Below are 16,899 nucleotides of genomic sequence, written 5' to 3'. Positions count from 1 at the left end.
CAAGAATTACCATTTTTTTTTTTTTGTTTCACAGAATCCCCCTTGAAATTGAAAAGTAAATTAACGTAAGTCAATTAAATACTCAATTCATTCATATTATTTAATAAGCAGTGCACGACATTTCTTGAAGGTTTAAATGCCGGTTTTTCCCAAAACATTCAACCGTACAAACATTTGTCGACATGTAGATCTCCAATAAAGACGAATTGCGTTTTTGAGTTGTTTATTTAATTGGGTATTGCTGATTATTTTATGTGAGATGAGGTGGATCGGTGGCGTAGTGGATTCATTGTTTTGGGGTTTAATTAAAGTGTGTCATGGGTTCGAGACCCTTGCTTACTAACATCGATGATCGTACAGATAAATTGCAGGGTACATCAGGTCTTACGACGTACTTGTGTCCTTGCAATGTGCATAGCTTTCAAGTGGTTCGGATCCCATTATAACCTGTAGGTCTAAAGGTGTGTGTCGATGAGTACAAAAAATGTTGTTAATTTATCTCTTAATTGTATATTTTATTCGGTGAAATTAAGGTTTGTGATTTTTACTAAAAAAGTAAACATTTAAATTAATTAATTAATCATTGGCAATTAACCTAAAATACTCACGACAATTTGCTACGTCTGTACTCGTCGACGTCTCGGAATAAAAAGAACGAATGATTTTCAATTCGCGCCCTTTATGCTGAACGAGCGAATTGAAAACCGAAAGGCGAATTCGAATTTGAATTCAAATAAAAATTGTCCGTTAAATGTGTAAGTGAAAGTTAATTGCCAAGAATTGTACATAAATCATTGCTAAATGTTTAGCTTAATTAAAGACTTAATTGTAAATAAATTTCCTGCAATTTATTGTAATTCTTAATAACAATTCATAAAATTTAATGTTCCAAAAATAAATCGAAAACAATTTTACATAATGATGTGTAAATCTTGATGTGTATATTTCAAATGATAAATTTACGTTACACAATATAAGAAATTAAAACAAATTATTAATGAATTGTAAAGATGCTGTCGTAGTCAACGACATTCTCGGGAGCCCACGAAGATGATGATTACTCGCTGTCCAGCTTGACGAACTCCGATAAGACTAACACTTGTCCATCGGATGATGTGTCTGCAGGAACCGGTTGCGGAGGTTTGTTGATAAGGTCTCCCACTTCAATCTTACGGCGCTTTGAGCCATTATGAGCTACCCTTGTTGGTTGCTGTTGAAGCAAATCACTGGCCATTGTTGCAACAGTTGAAGTCTCAGAAGTACTTGGACTATTGTCAGAAGTACCTTCACCCTGCGTGAATACTTCTGACTTATTTTCCAGAGTAAAGTCAAATGGAACTGTTGCGCCTTTGAGCTCAAGAACGCATGTAGTTGAGTCAGCGCTTGAAGGGGCTTCTGTCTCAAGTCCTGATGAATTAGCACAGTTAACAGTGACTGTAAGTCCACAATTGCCAGCTGTGTCTTTGGCGTGAGTATCTGGATCACCAGAATGTGGATGTCGCATTGGAGCAGCATGATGATACATGAGGACATTGGCTTCTTCAATGTCTCTCGACCATGCAGTAAGACCAGCGTGTAATAAAAACGCATTATGTTGACGAACGAGTACTGGTACTCCGTCAGAAATTATAGTGGTGATAGGCTGGTTGTACATGTCCATGTGGGTCAATACGTTCTCCTTTGCAATCATTCTAGCGCTGGCTTGTGACAAGAATGTGACGAATCCTGTGTTTTGAGTGCGTTTATGTCTAGCCTCAAAATTCAGACGAGCTGCCGTGATAGTACCATGTGATTCAAAAAATCCGATTACATCAGCTAGATAATATGTCTGATTATCCGATGTTCTAAGCCGTTTTAGACCCTTGATGACGATTGATGCCGGTATATTCTCAAAACGTGATAAATAAGACGTGTTCATAATACGAGCGCGTCCAAACTTGTAGTCGACGATCTGCATGGCTTGTGGATCACGTCCGTCTTCTCGATAGTCAATAAAGGTATGCTCCAAGAATACACAGTCTATATTGGTGACTGAGATTAGGTACACGGAGAGTCCTAATCGCTTGTTGATGTAATCAGCACATCTAGCAATACCAATGATATTGGGAGCAAAAGGAGCAACCTTATGCAGGATTGCTCTTAATGGAACTCTGCTAGAGATATTGCTGAGGCGCATGATAGTATATGGACATCCATAATCAGATTGCGTTGCTGTTAGACTATCGCCTGAAGATGCTACAGGAGTCATTTGAGACGAATTGGACAGGTCACTAGGCGCAGTTGGAAAGCGCTGAATAGGTACAGACTTGGGAGGAATATTGCTTGGTTTCACACCCATTATGTCTGTGAAAAAAGAGTAAAAGAGAATGTTAAGATTATGACTTGTCATGCACAAGTCATATAGAAAGAATTTTCTCTTTAAGAGGTGACTTAATAAACTTTTTGCAAGCTTATTAAGGTATTTCATTAATATTAGTCATAAGGTCTTAATTTCAATTTTAGCAAGACGCTTGGTACTGCGCTTTTTGCGTTCAGTACCATTTGGCATAAGTATGTCTGCAACTCTACCATTGCCATCTTTAGCGTAATAAACTTTCGTTATTCTTGCTCGTTCCCAAGCTTTTCTAGTCGTATTAGGATCAATAACAAGTACTAAATCACCTTTCTTTAAAGGCTCTGAATCCTTGAACCACTTCGTTCTTTTAGTTAAAATAGGGAGATATTGTAAGGTAAATTTCTTGGATATTTCTTCCGCTAGTATTCTTCCTCGTCTGTAATGATTCTTATCAGACAGAGGATCTGGAATATTTTTCATTCCGTGGATGGACTGTAAAATTGGCCAACCACTCCGATATTTAGCCAAGTGATGAGGAGTAAGAACTTCCTCATCTTCCGCACTAATTGGATTATGCGTGAGAGGCCTACAATTTATTCTATGGGCCGCCTCTTGAAGTGCGATATTAAATTCAGTACGTGATACTTTTTTGTCTTCAATAGATGATGCAATTGACTTCTTAACTGATTGAATTAATCTTTCATAAAACCCGCCAAACCATGGCGATTGAACCGGAATGAAGGCCCACCCTGCATGGGTCTTCATTGCTAATTCCGATTCAATTTCGTTCTTAGTTTTTCTCAAGAAGTCAACAATTTTACGACTATCAGCATGAATGATGTTAGCTGTACCGATAAAGTTTGTACCATTATCGGAAATGAATTGTTTAATAGGACCATGATTAGTCCACAAAGTCATAATTGCTTCAAAGACCGAAAGAGATGATAAATCATCGAGAACATGTAATTGTACAAATCTAGATGTAGTACAAATGAAAATTAATATCCACGTTTTCTTTGCATGGCCATTCTTTGCGAATACAGTGAAAGGACCGGCACAATCTAAGCCTGTTACTTCAAATGGCTTAAGATTTGCATCAGTTCGTACGTTAGGCAATGGTGACATTTTATACTCGGTAGGATTAGCATTGCGATATGCACAATAATTACATAATCTCTGCACTTTTTTCAAAGCTGCACGAGCTTGAGGCATCCATACTCTAGATCTCAAGTCTGCCACTTGAGCTTCTAGCCCAAAATGATTATGGTTATAATGGTAATCGAAAAGTAAAAGTGTACTTAAGGCACTTTCCCTGGGGGCAAGCGGTGCGAATTTCTGAGCATAAGTACTCAAAGGTTCGTTCACACGCGAACTAATTCTAATAACCCCATTGTTGTCCATGAAGACATTCAATTGTAACAATTCAGTATTGGTTATGCGTAAACCTTTAGATAATTTCTCATATTCATTAGGATAAACTTCACGTTGCATACGTCGAATAATAAAGAGTTCTGCTCTTTCTAAATCTAAAGGTGACAAATTATTAAAATTTACACAATTCATAATTTGTTTACGTATAGCAGGATCATTCCATTTCTTTGACTTTAATAATGGAATCATAGCATCATAATATAACTTTAATGCGCGAGCTATAGCTCGTTTCAATTTTGACCAACTACCCAAAATGCTAGGGCTTAACAAGTCAATAATAAAATCATTAGCTATAGGACAATTAACAGGAGGTAACTTAATTGGAGTGTTTATTAATACTGCCTCGAAATTAATATTACCAACCAGAATGTCATTATTATTTGCCTTTCTAAGCTTTTGCTTTGGCCAATGTATAGGAGGTAATTTCAAAAATTGTGGACCCTGAAACCACGATGAATTAATGTCTCCAAAATCAAACTTTTGAAATTTTGTTGCTAAATCTGCAACATTGTTTTTACTATCAACATAATTCCACTGTTCTTGATTTGTAAGCTCAAGAATTTCTTCGACAGGTGAAATAGCAAATTTAGGCAATTTAATATTTTCATTCTTAAGCCAGTTAAGAGTTATTTCGCTATCGGACCACATATACACCAGCAATTTGTAGTCTTTATGCAGATCTACAATTGTTTGGGTAAGTCTAGTACCAATAAGACACGAAAGAAGCTCCAATCTAGGCATTTCAGAAATTTCTGTCTTTGTTTTTATTTTCAGTGGTGCTACTTTGGCTTTAGCCATTACGAAGCTAACATACCGATAATTCTTAATAGTTGCTACCATATATGTTGATGCTGCAATTGCTTCTTTGCCTGCATCACAGAAACAGTGCAACTCTAACAAGTCAGCTTCGGACAAGTTTTTAGAAGGAAATCTAAGTCTGGGAATTTTAAGACAAGAGACTTTTTCTAAGTCTTTTAACCATTGCAGCCATTTGACATGGTCTGAGTCTGAGATTTCGTCATCCCAACCCAGCTTATTACGCCAAGAATTTTGTAATAAGATTTTACCTCTAATAATGCAATGTGCAATAAGACCCATTACATCAAAGATACGCGCGATTGTTGAACATTGATCCCGTTTGGTTGGTTTTAATCCACAATCTGTTGCTAGTTTAATGAATGCGTTTTTGTTCAAATTAAAAACAAAAACGTCTTGTTTAGGGTTCCATGCAACTCCTAATACTTTAGTAGTATATGTCGATTCTTCTTCTGACATAATTTCAATTAATTCCTCTTTAACATGATCCTTATTTAATGCTTGTAGAACTTTCATACTATTGCTTTGAAAGCTCCCTAAATGCCAATTTATTGAATTTAAAATTTCTATGCATTGATTAGCCGTTTCTATGGCTTGCTCAACAGTTGGTTCACTTGTAAGGATGTCGTCCATATACGTGTAATGTTCTAATGCTTCTGCAGCATTAGGGCATTTTTCTAACCATTTCTGAGCAGTCCTATTTTTGACCATTTGAGAAGCAAATGGACTACATTTGGGTCCAAACAACATAACAGTCATTATGTATGTTTGCATAGGTTCTGTCAAATTTTGTCTAAAGAGAATTCTTTGGCATTGCTGGTCACGTTCACTTATCATAATTCTATGAAACATGCTTTTCACATCGGCTGTGAATGCGTATTTATGCATACGCATTCTCATTAGAGGCTTAAGCATATCCACTAAAAGGTTTGGACCCATTAGTAAATTATCATTAAGTGACGTACCACGATATTTGGCTGAAGCGTCATAAACATTTCGAGTTTTGACTGGCACTTTGTTGTGATTTACAACTAAAGTCATAGGTAAATAATTAACATTAGGCCAATGAGCTTTTAAGTCACGTTCAGATGCAGGACGGACATAATTCTCATTGACTAATTGTAGGAAATTATTATTAAATTCCTTTAATAGATCGGGATTTTTCTTAAGCTTATTTTCAGTCGCTATTTGACGCTGATAAACCATAGGATAATTATCTGGTAATCTAGGAATTTCATCCTGGATTAAATTCCAAATTAATGGTACTTCAATCGATCCATTTGGTAAAACTTTCATATTTTTATCTAAATACTTAATGGCTTCTAGCTCATCTTTGGTATAATGCACTTTTTTAGGTGTAATGCCTAAACTATCGATTGAGCATGAATGTGTATAAACTTTATCTAACATTTCATTAGATATTCGTTGAGAATTGAGGCTATCTTCCTCTATTATCTGATGATTGTTAACCGAGTAAGATTCTTGAAAGCATTCTGGCGCGCCTCCATAAATCGTGTATCCCAGTTTACTTTTTAAAGCAACTGGTTTATTATTGCCATCTTGAATTGCCGATTCTATGGCTTCAAAAACATATGCATGACGTGAGCCAATAAGCATTGTTGGAATTGCATCCTTATATGATGCGAATGGAATATTCTTAAGATGAGTGAATTTCTTTTTCAGAATATCCACGTTTAATGAACGCGGTGGCAACAGAAGATTACTGATAGCGTAACATTCATCTAAAATTAAACGTTCACTATTTTCGAGAATGCCCGAAATTTCTAATTTTACTTTAATAGCTTCAGTGCTTTTAATAATAGAATCAGTCCATTGCAGATTAATGATACAAGGTACGCCTGAGATACCTAAGTCGTCAATTAATTCTCTTTTTACGAGAGTTATTTCTGCAGCTGAATCACCGATTGCAAAACCAAAAGCTTTATTGCTTTGGCCATAGAATATAGTGCGAAATAATTTGACTGTCCGTTGTGAACCTTCAAATGCAGAGGTTGTTTGAGATGCAATAGTACTAATGACATAAGGTCGTTGAACATGCTCATCAGATAAATGAGGATAATTAATGCTGAATGCTACTGGGTTTGCTGCATGAGCTCCAGGAACAGCAGGTATCTGCGCCTGCTGAACTTGGGCTTGAATACCAGCAGTTGCTACCCCAGCAACATTTTGATTGTTGTTTTGCTGCTGAGCTATTCTATCATGTGCTCTTGCTGCATTATTATTAGTACTAGCTCTTCGTTGTGGTTTTCTATTTGAATTATTAGAATATGATCTATAATTGACATTTCTATGCAAAGTCACGTGATGTTTTCCTGTACATCTAGCGTTCTGATCAAACTTATACCCACAACCGGACTTAATATCACAATCTCTTGCTGAATGAGAAGTTGTTAATAAACAATTATGGCATAAATTTTTAGTTCGTACCACATTAAATTTTTCATCCATTTTCATGCTACGATATTGTTTACATTCCAATGTGAAGTGGTTTCTTGCCCCACATAGCTCACATTTCTTTGGCAATTGATTGACTTTAGCCATATCATAGCCTAAATATCTAGCTACTTCCTTATCACGAATTTCATATTTGTAATCCGAATTATTAAATGATTGCGAGGTGTTCGTGTATGTCGATGGCCCTGAACTCATCGACATGACTTGAAAGCCCTTCGCTTTATTCATTTTATTTTCAGATTTAATGAAGGTACCTAGTGGTAAGGTTTTAGCAATTTGATTAAGGAAATCAAATTGCACATCCAAACGTTCCATTCGCGTGGCTGCGTTTGGATGTTTATCATAGAAAAATTTATAGTAAGCTTCTTGGTGATAAGATTCAAGTTGATTATGAATTTTAGCTGCTAACGTACTGTCTGTAATTACTAAACCAGCATATGAACAAGCAGCCATATAACTGGCAATATATGTCGTCACCTCTACACAAGATGCATGTGTAAGAGGCTTAGACAATTTCGCGTTTAGTAGTTTGAGTTTCGCGGCCTCAACTACTACGTTAGCATTGCCATAGCTGTCTTTAAGATACTGCATAGTTTGGTCTGGATTAATTAAATCCAAAATATTATCGACGCGTTCTAGGGCTTGACCAGACAATGACTTGCGAATGATTCGTCTCATCATTGCCTCATCATATTGCCCTTCTTGTCTAGTACGCTCAACAGCTCTTTGAAAAGCGAGCCACTTTTCAGGTCTACCATCAAATATTTCTATTTTTGGTAAACTCTTACGAATTTCTCCTAAAGAAAGTAATGTTACTTGATTGGAGATTCCTGCTAAACAATCATTTATGCTTGAAGCGTTATTTGAACCGCTTACAGCATTGGATTCATTAATAATACTAGTTCTACTAACTGTTGGTATGGCATTGTTGTTGCCAGCAACAGACTGAATATTATTTCCTACATTAGAGAAAAATGTTTGTCCCATTTCTCTACTTCGATTAAGTTCATCATCGATTCTTATCGCTCGATGATTTGCTTGCATTATTGCATCAGAATAAGTTGATGACTTGATTGGATTTGCACACTGCCTATTATCATTCAAGCTAGGTATAGGCTGATTGACAGGTGCTGGAAGATTTTCTCTAGCATTAGATGCAATGCCAGTAGAAGTGAATATAGGATGAGGTATATTCATAGGAGGGTTCTCATATATAGTTCGTTGCATGCTTTCATTTTCATTGGCAACGGCAGCATATCGAGCTTTTAGCTCTTTATATTTTCTTAACAGTTCTTCACGTGAGACTAGCTCAATATCGTATTGAGTATCATCTACAATTTCATAAACAGTAATTTTTTCTGATTCTGGATTATGAACGTTTTTTGAATGTTCTACTTCTGTGCTCTTTTTTGGAATGGCACCAGTAGTTACTAGCTTTGTTTTACAAAATTCCATGAGCCTTTGCTTCAATGGAACTAGATGGATATCATTATCAACTACAGCTTGTGCAGCTGTGTTCATGGGATTAGACGAACATACATTACACATCCACGGAAGAGCTTCTTCAGTAATGTCTGAGAAGTTAAAACCAGTACAACGTACATGATAAATACGATTGCATGAGACACATAAGGCATATGTCTGTAGGTCTGACTTATCACGTTCATCGCCCTGTGCGCTGAACCAATGACAATCATTATCTGACCCGCATTTAATGTTCTCTTTAACCTTCGCGGCTTTGAGCATGTAGCTAGCTATGCTACTACAATCAGGATTAAATTTCCTGTAAATTTGCTTAGCATTCTTTTTCTTAAGAAAGAATTCGGCAAGTGTACCACACGATTTAACGCTTTCCATTGTATTACAGTAATGGATGTGGATTTAAAATTATTAATTATTAAATGTCTTAAGGACTTTTTAATTGAAGAAATATCTACGATAGAATTCGCGAATTTACTTACAATATCTCAGTTGCTATCAACTAACAATTAAACGGAATTAATGCGTTATTATAAACGACTTGAAATGCGTCTTAGGTTCGACGACTTTGGGAACGTTCTAACTGTGACGGTTGATACGACTGCGCTTTATGCCTTATGACTCACACGGCACTATTACTTGTGACACGTGTGAAAATAATTTAATTAAATGCCTTTTGCAGGACTTCGTATGATAGATGCCTCCTATAGAGGACTTTATGAACTACGCACTGTGTGCTTTGTTAGTTTAGTGCACTGGATCTTTGACCAAAAGATCCAGTGAATAAATTGAGAAATTAGGTTAAAAGTGCTATGCGTGGAAAATCCACTCCACCCGCTAACTGCCTTGCACAGCTATTGGATGTTGTTCGGAAGTGGAGGTATATTCCTGACTACCTCACTCCACTCTAACTTCCTTTTTAATTTGTTAGTATTGGTCTTGTTAATTAAATCACCACTAATTCACTACTACTCACGTCAGCTTATCTCTTAATGTCTCTGTCTTTTACACGTCCAATTCTAATATCCACGTGTTTTTACTTCACTGGATGTTTTGACGCTGATAAATTTCTGATCTTTACAGAAATTTTCTTCAGATGTTGATTTTGGTAGCTGACGATGAGTTATTATTATCGCTGATGATGATGTTGATGATAGATGTTGATGATAGATGTTGAAGACCACGATGATTTAATTTCCACTTGAAAGCACGTTGACAATTTTCAAATTGTCTAAAAATGATGTCGATGAGTACAAAAAATGTTGTTAATTTATCTCTTAATTGTACATTTTATTCGGTGAAATTAAGGTTTGTGATTTTTACTAAAAAAGTAAACATTTAAATTAATTAATTAATCATTGGCAATTAACCTAAAATACTCACGACAATTTGCTACGTCTGTACTCGTCGACGTCTCGGAATAAAAAGAACGAATGATTTTCAATTCGCGCCCTTTATGCTGAACGAGCGAATTGAAAACCGAAAGGCGAATTCGAATTTGAATTCAAATAAAAATTGTCCGTTAAATGTGTAAGTGAAAGTTAATTGCCAAGAATTGTACATAAATCATTGCTAAATGTTTAGCTTAATTAAAGACTTAATTGTAAATAAATTTCCTGCAATTTATTGTAATTCTTAATAACAATTCATAAAATTTAATGTTCCAAAAATAAATCGAAAACAATTTTACATAATGATGTGTAAATCTTGATGTGTATATTTCAAATGATAAATTTACGTTACACAATATAAGAAATTAAAACAAATTATTAATGAATTGTAAAGATGCTGTCGTAGTCAACGACAGGTGTGGTACAACAAATTTAATATCGCAGTGCCTCCAGCTCATAAGGAGGCTGGATTGTCAGCTTCCTTCCATGAGGTGGAACATGGGTTCGAGCCCCATCGTGAAAAATTCTTCACTTACAACTTTCTCATATCATCTGTACTGAAAATGAAGCTCCTACCCTAAATGTGTAGGTTTGCACTAATGTCACCTAAGACACCTTCCAACTGTATAGATCGGAACTTTATCAAATTAAAACTCATTAAACCAACATTCGCTTCTGTATCTATGAATCTTCTAGATCTCATCTAGTCAACTTCTTTTTATAGCCCAACATAATATCAAATCGTTCCTAATTGTACTATAATTTATCATTGATTGTTCTGTGCACGTTTATAAGCCAAATATACAATGACTAAGAAGACATACGTAGAAAAACATTCAACAAACAGGTAATTTTGGATCAATGTCAAAGTCAACAAGAAAGGCCATGATTTTGATCTGAGTGTGAGACATAAATCTTATACAATATGTTTGGCTGGCACGAAGATATGTTCGGAAAGGCAGGCACAATAATAAATTTAACATTGAAGGTATTTTTTCGTTTACAAGAAGCAGATTGTAGCACGTAAAGACACAAAAGTTTTTTTTTTAGAATCGTAGTTGCTCAGGAAGTAATGCTTACATGTGTGATGTTTGAACTTTGAAACTTTTCCTTTCCTTTATGTAGGAAGAACTTTTTTTTTGTGCTGAATTTAAAGGCGGATAGAGAGCTTTTAGTGCTGATTGTGAATGAGTAATTTATTAATTGATTTTGAAGGGGATTTTTTGAGTTATTGCTGTATTCTGGAACTTTCTGGTAGAATGTTTACTTGACACATGGGCCCGAGCGACACTCACTTACTTACTTCGCTGGCCGAACAGATCAAGTGTGATCCATGGCCTCCCTCAGTTGACGCATTAAGCTGGCTTTATCGCTGACTACCGCTTGCAAATTATCAATTCCAAGTGTGATACTATCTCGATAGACAGCTTCTTTCCATGATCCCGAGCGAAGTCTGAGTCGATATAATGGTTCCGTAAGTACAACTTCGCGTCTTACCGTTGATATAATGACGTAATGGTACCCTGATGAACATACTATTTTGCTCGAATTCGGGTCAGTATCCATGATGCATTTCTAATAGCATTTACATTTCTAATTGATATTACTGAACTGTTTTTGAGGGTAGAATTAGTGAAGTGAACGCAGATGTTCCAATGCCAATGGCAGCAAGTTTATTGACTTTTTGTCATTAATTTAGAGTTTTTTACATCCGTTATTGATACTTATTAGAATTTTTGGAATCAAATTTAAATTATAGTCTAGGAGCAGTTTGTAAACATTGTAATATTCAGTAATAAATTTTCAATCAATAGCACAGCTGAATAGCACGAATCGGTCAAGATTTACAGATTGCCGTGTTACTGACTTGGCTCTGGATTCGGTTTAGGTCACGCTAGATTTAGGTCAGTTTGGTCCGGATTTTGGACCGATTATCCGACTAATGCTCTTTGGGATAATTTTAGGGACCGAAACCATTACTAAGCAGTTTCGAAACATATAGGATCCTTAATAATACCTTGACATATTCCAAAAAGTCTGCTTAGTCAAATGTTCAACCCATAATGCCACTTTAAGTCCACAACTTTGTTAAAACTCTCAAAATTTTTGATTTTTACATCAACATACTTCCAAGGCTTTTGTTTCTAATGGACTCAACCTTCAAAGGATATTAAAATAAGCACTCAGCCTTCAAAGGACATAAAAAAGACTTTCAGCTCAACATTGAAACATTTTTGTTTATGAAAAGATATCCGCAAAAGAACCAGATATTTATGTAACAGCATTGATTATGTTTTAAGGTGAAAGCTTCCTTTTAATTCCAATAAATCACCAAAAATTGACTCAATTTTTAATCCATACGCAAAAAAATTTTCTCTTTTTTTCATGCCAAAAACTTCCTCTCAGTTCCAATAAATAAAGACTTTATATTTTCTGGGGGATTCACTGTTCAGCATTTTCGGCATATATTACAACGGTATATGTATCTTAATGGATTTATACATAATAAATATTGTAAACAAAATAGTCGATGACTCAAGAAACAAGTTTTACATTATATCCAATACATTGATAAGTCAGCCAGGTAGATACAATTGTATCAAAATGCACAGTCACTACTACTTAGGTAGATAATAAAAGACGCTGAAGATCACCATTAAATGTTTATTTGAAAATCAGAAATTGACAGATTCAGACGTCTAATTCTTGTGAAGCTATAAGACTTTATTTATAGAAATGAAGCAATACATTGCAATTTTGTTAGTTTTGGCTGTTACGGTTAGTGCACTGCCGCAAAGACAATACGGAAGACCACAACATGGTCATGGTCACGGTCATGGACATGGTCATGGTCATGGAGGACATGGCGGTGGTCCAGGATTTGGAGGCGGTCCAGCATATGGAGGTGGCGGACCAGCTTATGGAGGTGTCGCTCCAGGCGGTTTCGGAGGAAGTGCCTCAAGTGCTAATGCTGGTGCACAAAGCATTAGCGGAGGAGGCGGTGGACTTGGCGGTGGATTCAGTGGATCAGCTGCCAATGCTAATGCAGCATCACAGAGTCTTGGTGGTGGCTTAGGAGGTGGAAGTGCTTCAGCCGCAAATGCAGCTTCTCAATCATTCAATTTCAACACACCTTTCGGATCATTCAGTGGTTCTGGTAAGAAATTATTTTAATTTAATTAAAATTGCCTGAAATTAATTTTGATTCCTTTATTTTTTTCGTGAATAACAGCCAGTAACGCATTCTCAAACTCACAAAGCATCGGAAAATAAATTAAAATAATATGAGGCATTTACAAAGACTTCTGATATAAAATAGCCAAAATGTTCAAAAAAAGTCACAGAAAAATGTGAAAAAAATAATAATTAATGTGATGTTAATCGTGAATTTTTGTATCAAAAAAATAAATAATGAAGGAAGAAGTTGTTGTTAAAAAAAAAATTTTAATTGGAGCTCATTATAGGCACACTAAAGTGAAACAAAGCATTAAAGAGGATTATGAGGCTTTTAAAATGTCGACGTTGTTATTATTTTTCAGGTGAAGAAGTTCTTAGTGTTGTCAAAAAATCAATTTAATAGCTTAGAAAAGAGAGGTAGTTGTTGTAAGTGGGATGGGGTGCCCGAGCTACACAAAAGATGGCTTTTTAGTACTATTTTTAGAAGCCAAATGGACGCCAAACGGAGGCGGCTTCTATTTGGTGTTAAAAAGGAAGTTCAGCGTAGCCTTTTTTTATATTTGTGGCTCGGGGAAAGATTCTAGTTCCTGTAAGTAGAATGAGATCTGTCCGAGCAACATACGTAAAGAAGGCTCCTATATGGAGCTCTTAGGACTCTGCTAAACCATGTTAAACCTCTTCTACTAACATCAGGCGTCCATATTAGACTGCCTAAAATAGACAGCTTCCATTTGGTGGCGATTAGGTTTGGCGAAGCCTTTAAAGCTCCGTTGCGCACCCTTCTTAATTTGCGTCGCTCGGGATCCTCTCAAAAAGATGGAAAATTTATGATTATTAAATGTGATGAAGTAAATTTAATAAAAATGTTCATGATGTAGCAACCGAACTATTATAGCAGATCCTTTTGAAGCGTATTTCATCATCATATTTTTTATATATCTTTGTAAGCATAATTTTCATACCACATAACGAGTATAAAAAAAACATATTTATTCCATTCAGATTTTTAAATTGAAAAAAAAAAAAACTATTTATAAAGTATAAAGTCTCATATTTCTCGATATTTATGCTTAATATCAATTCATATACCTGATAATCCATACAGCGATAGAATTTATTTATAATGAAAATTTAATGACTCCAGCATCTTTGTCGTCGACTTAATGGGATTACTTTATTCTTTGTTAACGATAAATCTATTGAGTATATCTGTTTTGAGTCACATTCAGGTTCTGAGGTTGTTTATCAATTCTAGATGCTCATTAAGGTTCGTTCACTTGACTTCCAATACATGCTCTAGTTCAATTCCTTCAACTTTCCCATTTCGTCACTAAATAGAACTAATAAATTAATAGACGTAACTTATGGACGACCCCCTGCATCAATCGACCTTCAATATTTCTTTGAACTCAGAATAATATGAAATCAGCATTTTAACAGGTTGATTAGAGATTGAGATTCAGCAATAATATCTTAATTTTATTGACTTTATTTGATTATTGTTGCAGATCTCATGGCATTTAGCACAGAATTAATTAGAATAATTGAGTTTGATTTCATACTGATTGTATTGTTGATTGTATGCATGATAGTTTGTATTAAGCTAATAAAAGATGATCTTTTTTCCAAGGAATTTGTATTACGTAAATGCGAAGATATTAATTATAATAAATTTTCCTTATCATTTTCAAAAAAAAAAATTTGGGTGCGTCATAAATTCCTTATTTATATCCAACATTTTCGTTGTATATAAAAGAAACTGGATTTAAGAATCTGAAGAAAAAGCTGATTAAGATGGCCATATATGTATCTTAGTGTATTTCTTACATGATAAGGTCACGTAAACTAAGGCGATGCTAGAGCATTTTTTAAAGTTGATAAGGTTTTTGCTCATTAAACTTTGAAGTCCAGTCAAGTGTCTTTGGAGAGTAATCAACAAGGCACTGGGTTTGAATTTTTTACCGAAACTTGAAGGTCGTCAATTCGAATCCTACAAATTCCAGATTTGTATAGTTTTGAAGCTATGATACTTCAATTGCTTAATGAACGCGACGTAGACAACTCTGTATTAAGAAAACAGGTCAGGTACATGATGTGTAGAGGTAGAAAAATCTAGGTACGAAAACTACAAGATTTCTATATCTGGTATCAGATTTGAAATGACTCTTGCTTGGAGTTAGATTCGTTGAAATTTGTATTCAGGTCAGATTCACGCCAAATTGGATATCTTTTAAGTACCCTAGTGGTAATTAATGAACCATCAAAGAATGGCAAGTACTGCGTTAGGTATTGGAAATTGGCAAGTGTATGCCAGCGATAGAGCCAGCTTCAAGCGACTACTTCGGGAGGTCATGGATCAAAATTGACCAGTACGACCAGCGAAGTAAGTAAGTAGAAAATATGATCTTTTTATGTTATGAGAGTTTCATGTTAACTCCAATTTAAGATTAAATCCAGAACCTTTGACAAAATTCGTTAATTTATCAAAAATTTGTGAGGGAAGAAAAGTCGAGAAATATACAAAAATTCACAATATCGTCAGAAGAGAATACTGATAGTCACCCAAAACATCTGATCCGGTTTGACAGAAAAAGAGTTCAGCATTCCGACATACCGGTGAAGAGAGAAATGATTCTGTATCCGTATTCATAACTAACCAGATTCTAAAGAGAATATTTTACTAATATTTACTGCATTCGGTTCTCAAAAAAATAAGATGAGAAACTTTGGGTACATAAATTTTGGGATATGAAATTTTTTAAGCACCAAAATTTATGATAAACTTTTCTCTCATTTTTTTACGACTTAATTCTCTTGTAAGACACTTTTATGCTTTAATCAATGATTCGAGGAGTGAATTAATGACCTGTGAATTATTTGCTTAGCTGTTTAATTAATGGCTCTCCTGAGCACTATCTTGATTGGTGTAAAAAAGATAAGTTTTTTTACCTCAAGAATTCATCATTGAGTGTTTTATGGGAATAGAGAGTAATGATGTAATTGAGTTGTTTGGATGTAACGGCATGCTATAATTAGAAATGGGTTCAATGTATTTACTTTTATGGCAAAGGTATAAGATAACGCATTGTGGCACTTTTACTTTTCAGAAATCAAGCTCTGACTTGACATCTAACTGGCATTCTTTCATTAACATCCTAATCCAGTTTGATGTGTTGCTCTTGGAGAACCTGGACGTCTTTTCCCTTGTAAACTAGAAGTTCGATGACTCATTGTGGCACTTGAACTTTTCAGGGAATTGTCATATTCGTTTTGAAATGTCAAGGCTATCCAGAAGGTATACGAAGTAGAAACAACCAAATATGTGGCATCAGGTCGATGGGACACTGCCGTGGGGCTAGATTCCTGCAAAACACTGAAGTCACGCCAGCTCGGTGTCCCATATTTTGCATTTTCTACGCTTTATGCCATCCTGGTTAGAAGGATGATTGAGTCATTATTCACAAAGCTACATTGTAAGCTCTTTGATCATCTCTTACCATCCCTCAATGAGTTTGAAGCAAGCTTATAGTCAAGTAGAATTTGAATCTAAACTAGTCAGGTTATTGCCTAAAATTGAGTTTTAAAACGAGCTGATTAAATTGGCAAGGTATGTTGCAATTCATTGAGAGTGTGAGCATACCTAGTGTGGCTCAGTTGGGATTGAACCCTCTTACGGACCAAATTCTTCAATTTGTCAGAGTTATTCGAGACAAAACTCCCAAAAGGTCCCCAAATTTTGGCGTTTCATACAAACTTGCCTAGGAATTTGTAAAGCAACAAGCTATTCAAACAAAT

The 16,899-nt window shown here is 35.4% G+C and overlaps 1 protein-coding gene across 1 annotated transcript; it reads left to right on the top strand.

Moving 5' to 3' along the window:
- The first annotated feature begins 12,580 nt into the window (after positions 1-12,580).
- LOC139092696 (uncharacterized) lies at positions 12,581-13,365 on the top strand. Its single transcript, XM_070643214.1, has 2 exons — positions 12,581-13,084; positions 13,160-13,365. The coding sequence occupies exons 1-2, from the start codon at positions 12,664-12,666 to the stop codon at positions 13,198-13,200; spliced, it is 462 nt and encodes a 153-aa protein (XP_070499315.1). The 5' UTR covers positions 12,581-12,663; the 3' UTR covers positions 13,201-13,365.
- Positions 13,366-16,899: the final 3,534 nt, after the last annotated feature.

This window comes from Chironomus tepperi, unplaced genomic scaffold (genome assembly GCF_022539635.2).
Source record: "Chironomus tepperi strain 1889 unplaced genomic scaffold, CSIRO-AGI_Ctep_v1 contig_309, whole genome shotgun sequence".
Classification (NCBI taxonomy): Eukaryota; Metazoa; Arthropoda; class Insecta; order Diptera; family Chironomidae; genus Chironomus; species Chironomus tepperi.
Note: the sequence above shows the minus strand (reverse complement) of the source record. Positions and strands in the feature narration are given on the sequence as shown.

Coding starts and splice junctions, on each gene's coding strand:
- LOC139092696 (XM_070643214.1), top strand. CDS start 12,664: ATGAAGCAATACATTGCAATTTTGTTAGTTTTGGCTGTTACGGTTAGT. Junction 13,085..13,159: donor CGGATCATTCAGTGGTTCTG/GTAAGAAATTAT, acceptor CGTGAATAACAG/CCAGTAACGCATTCTCAAAC.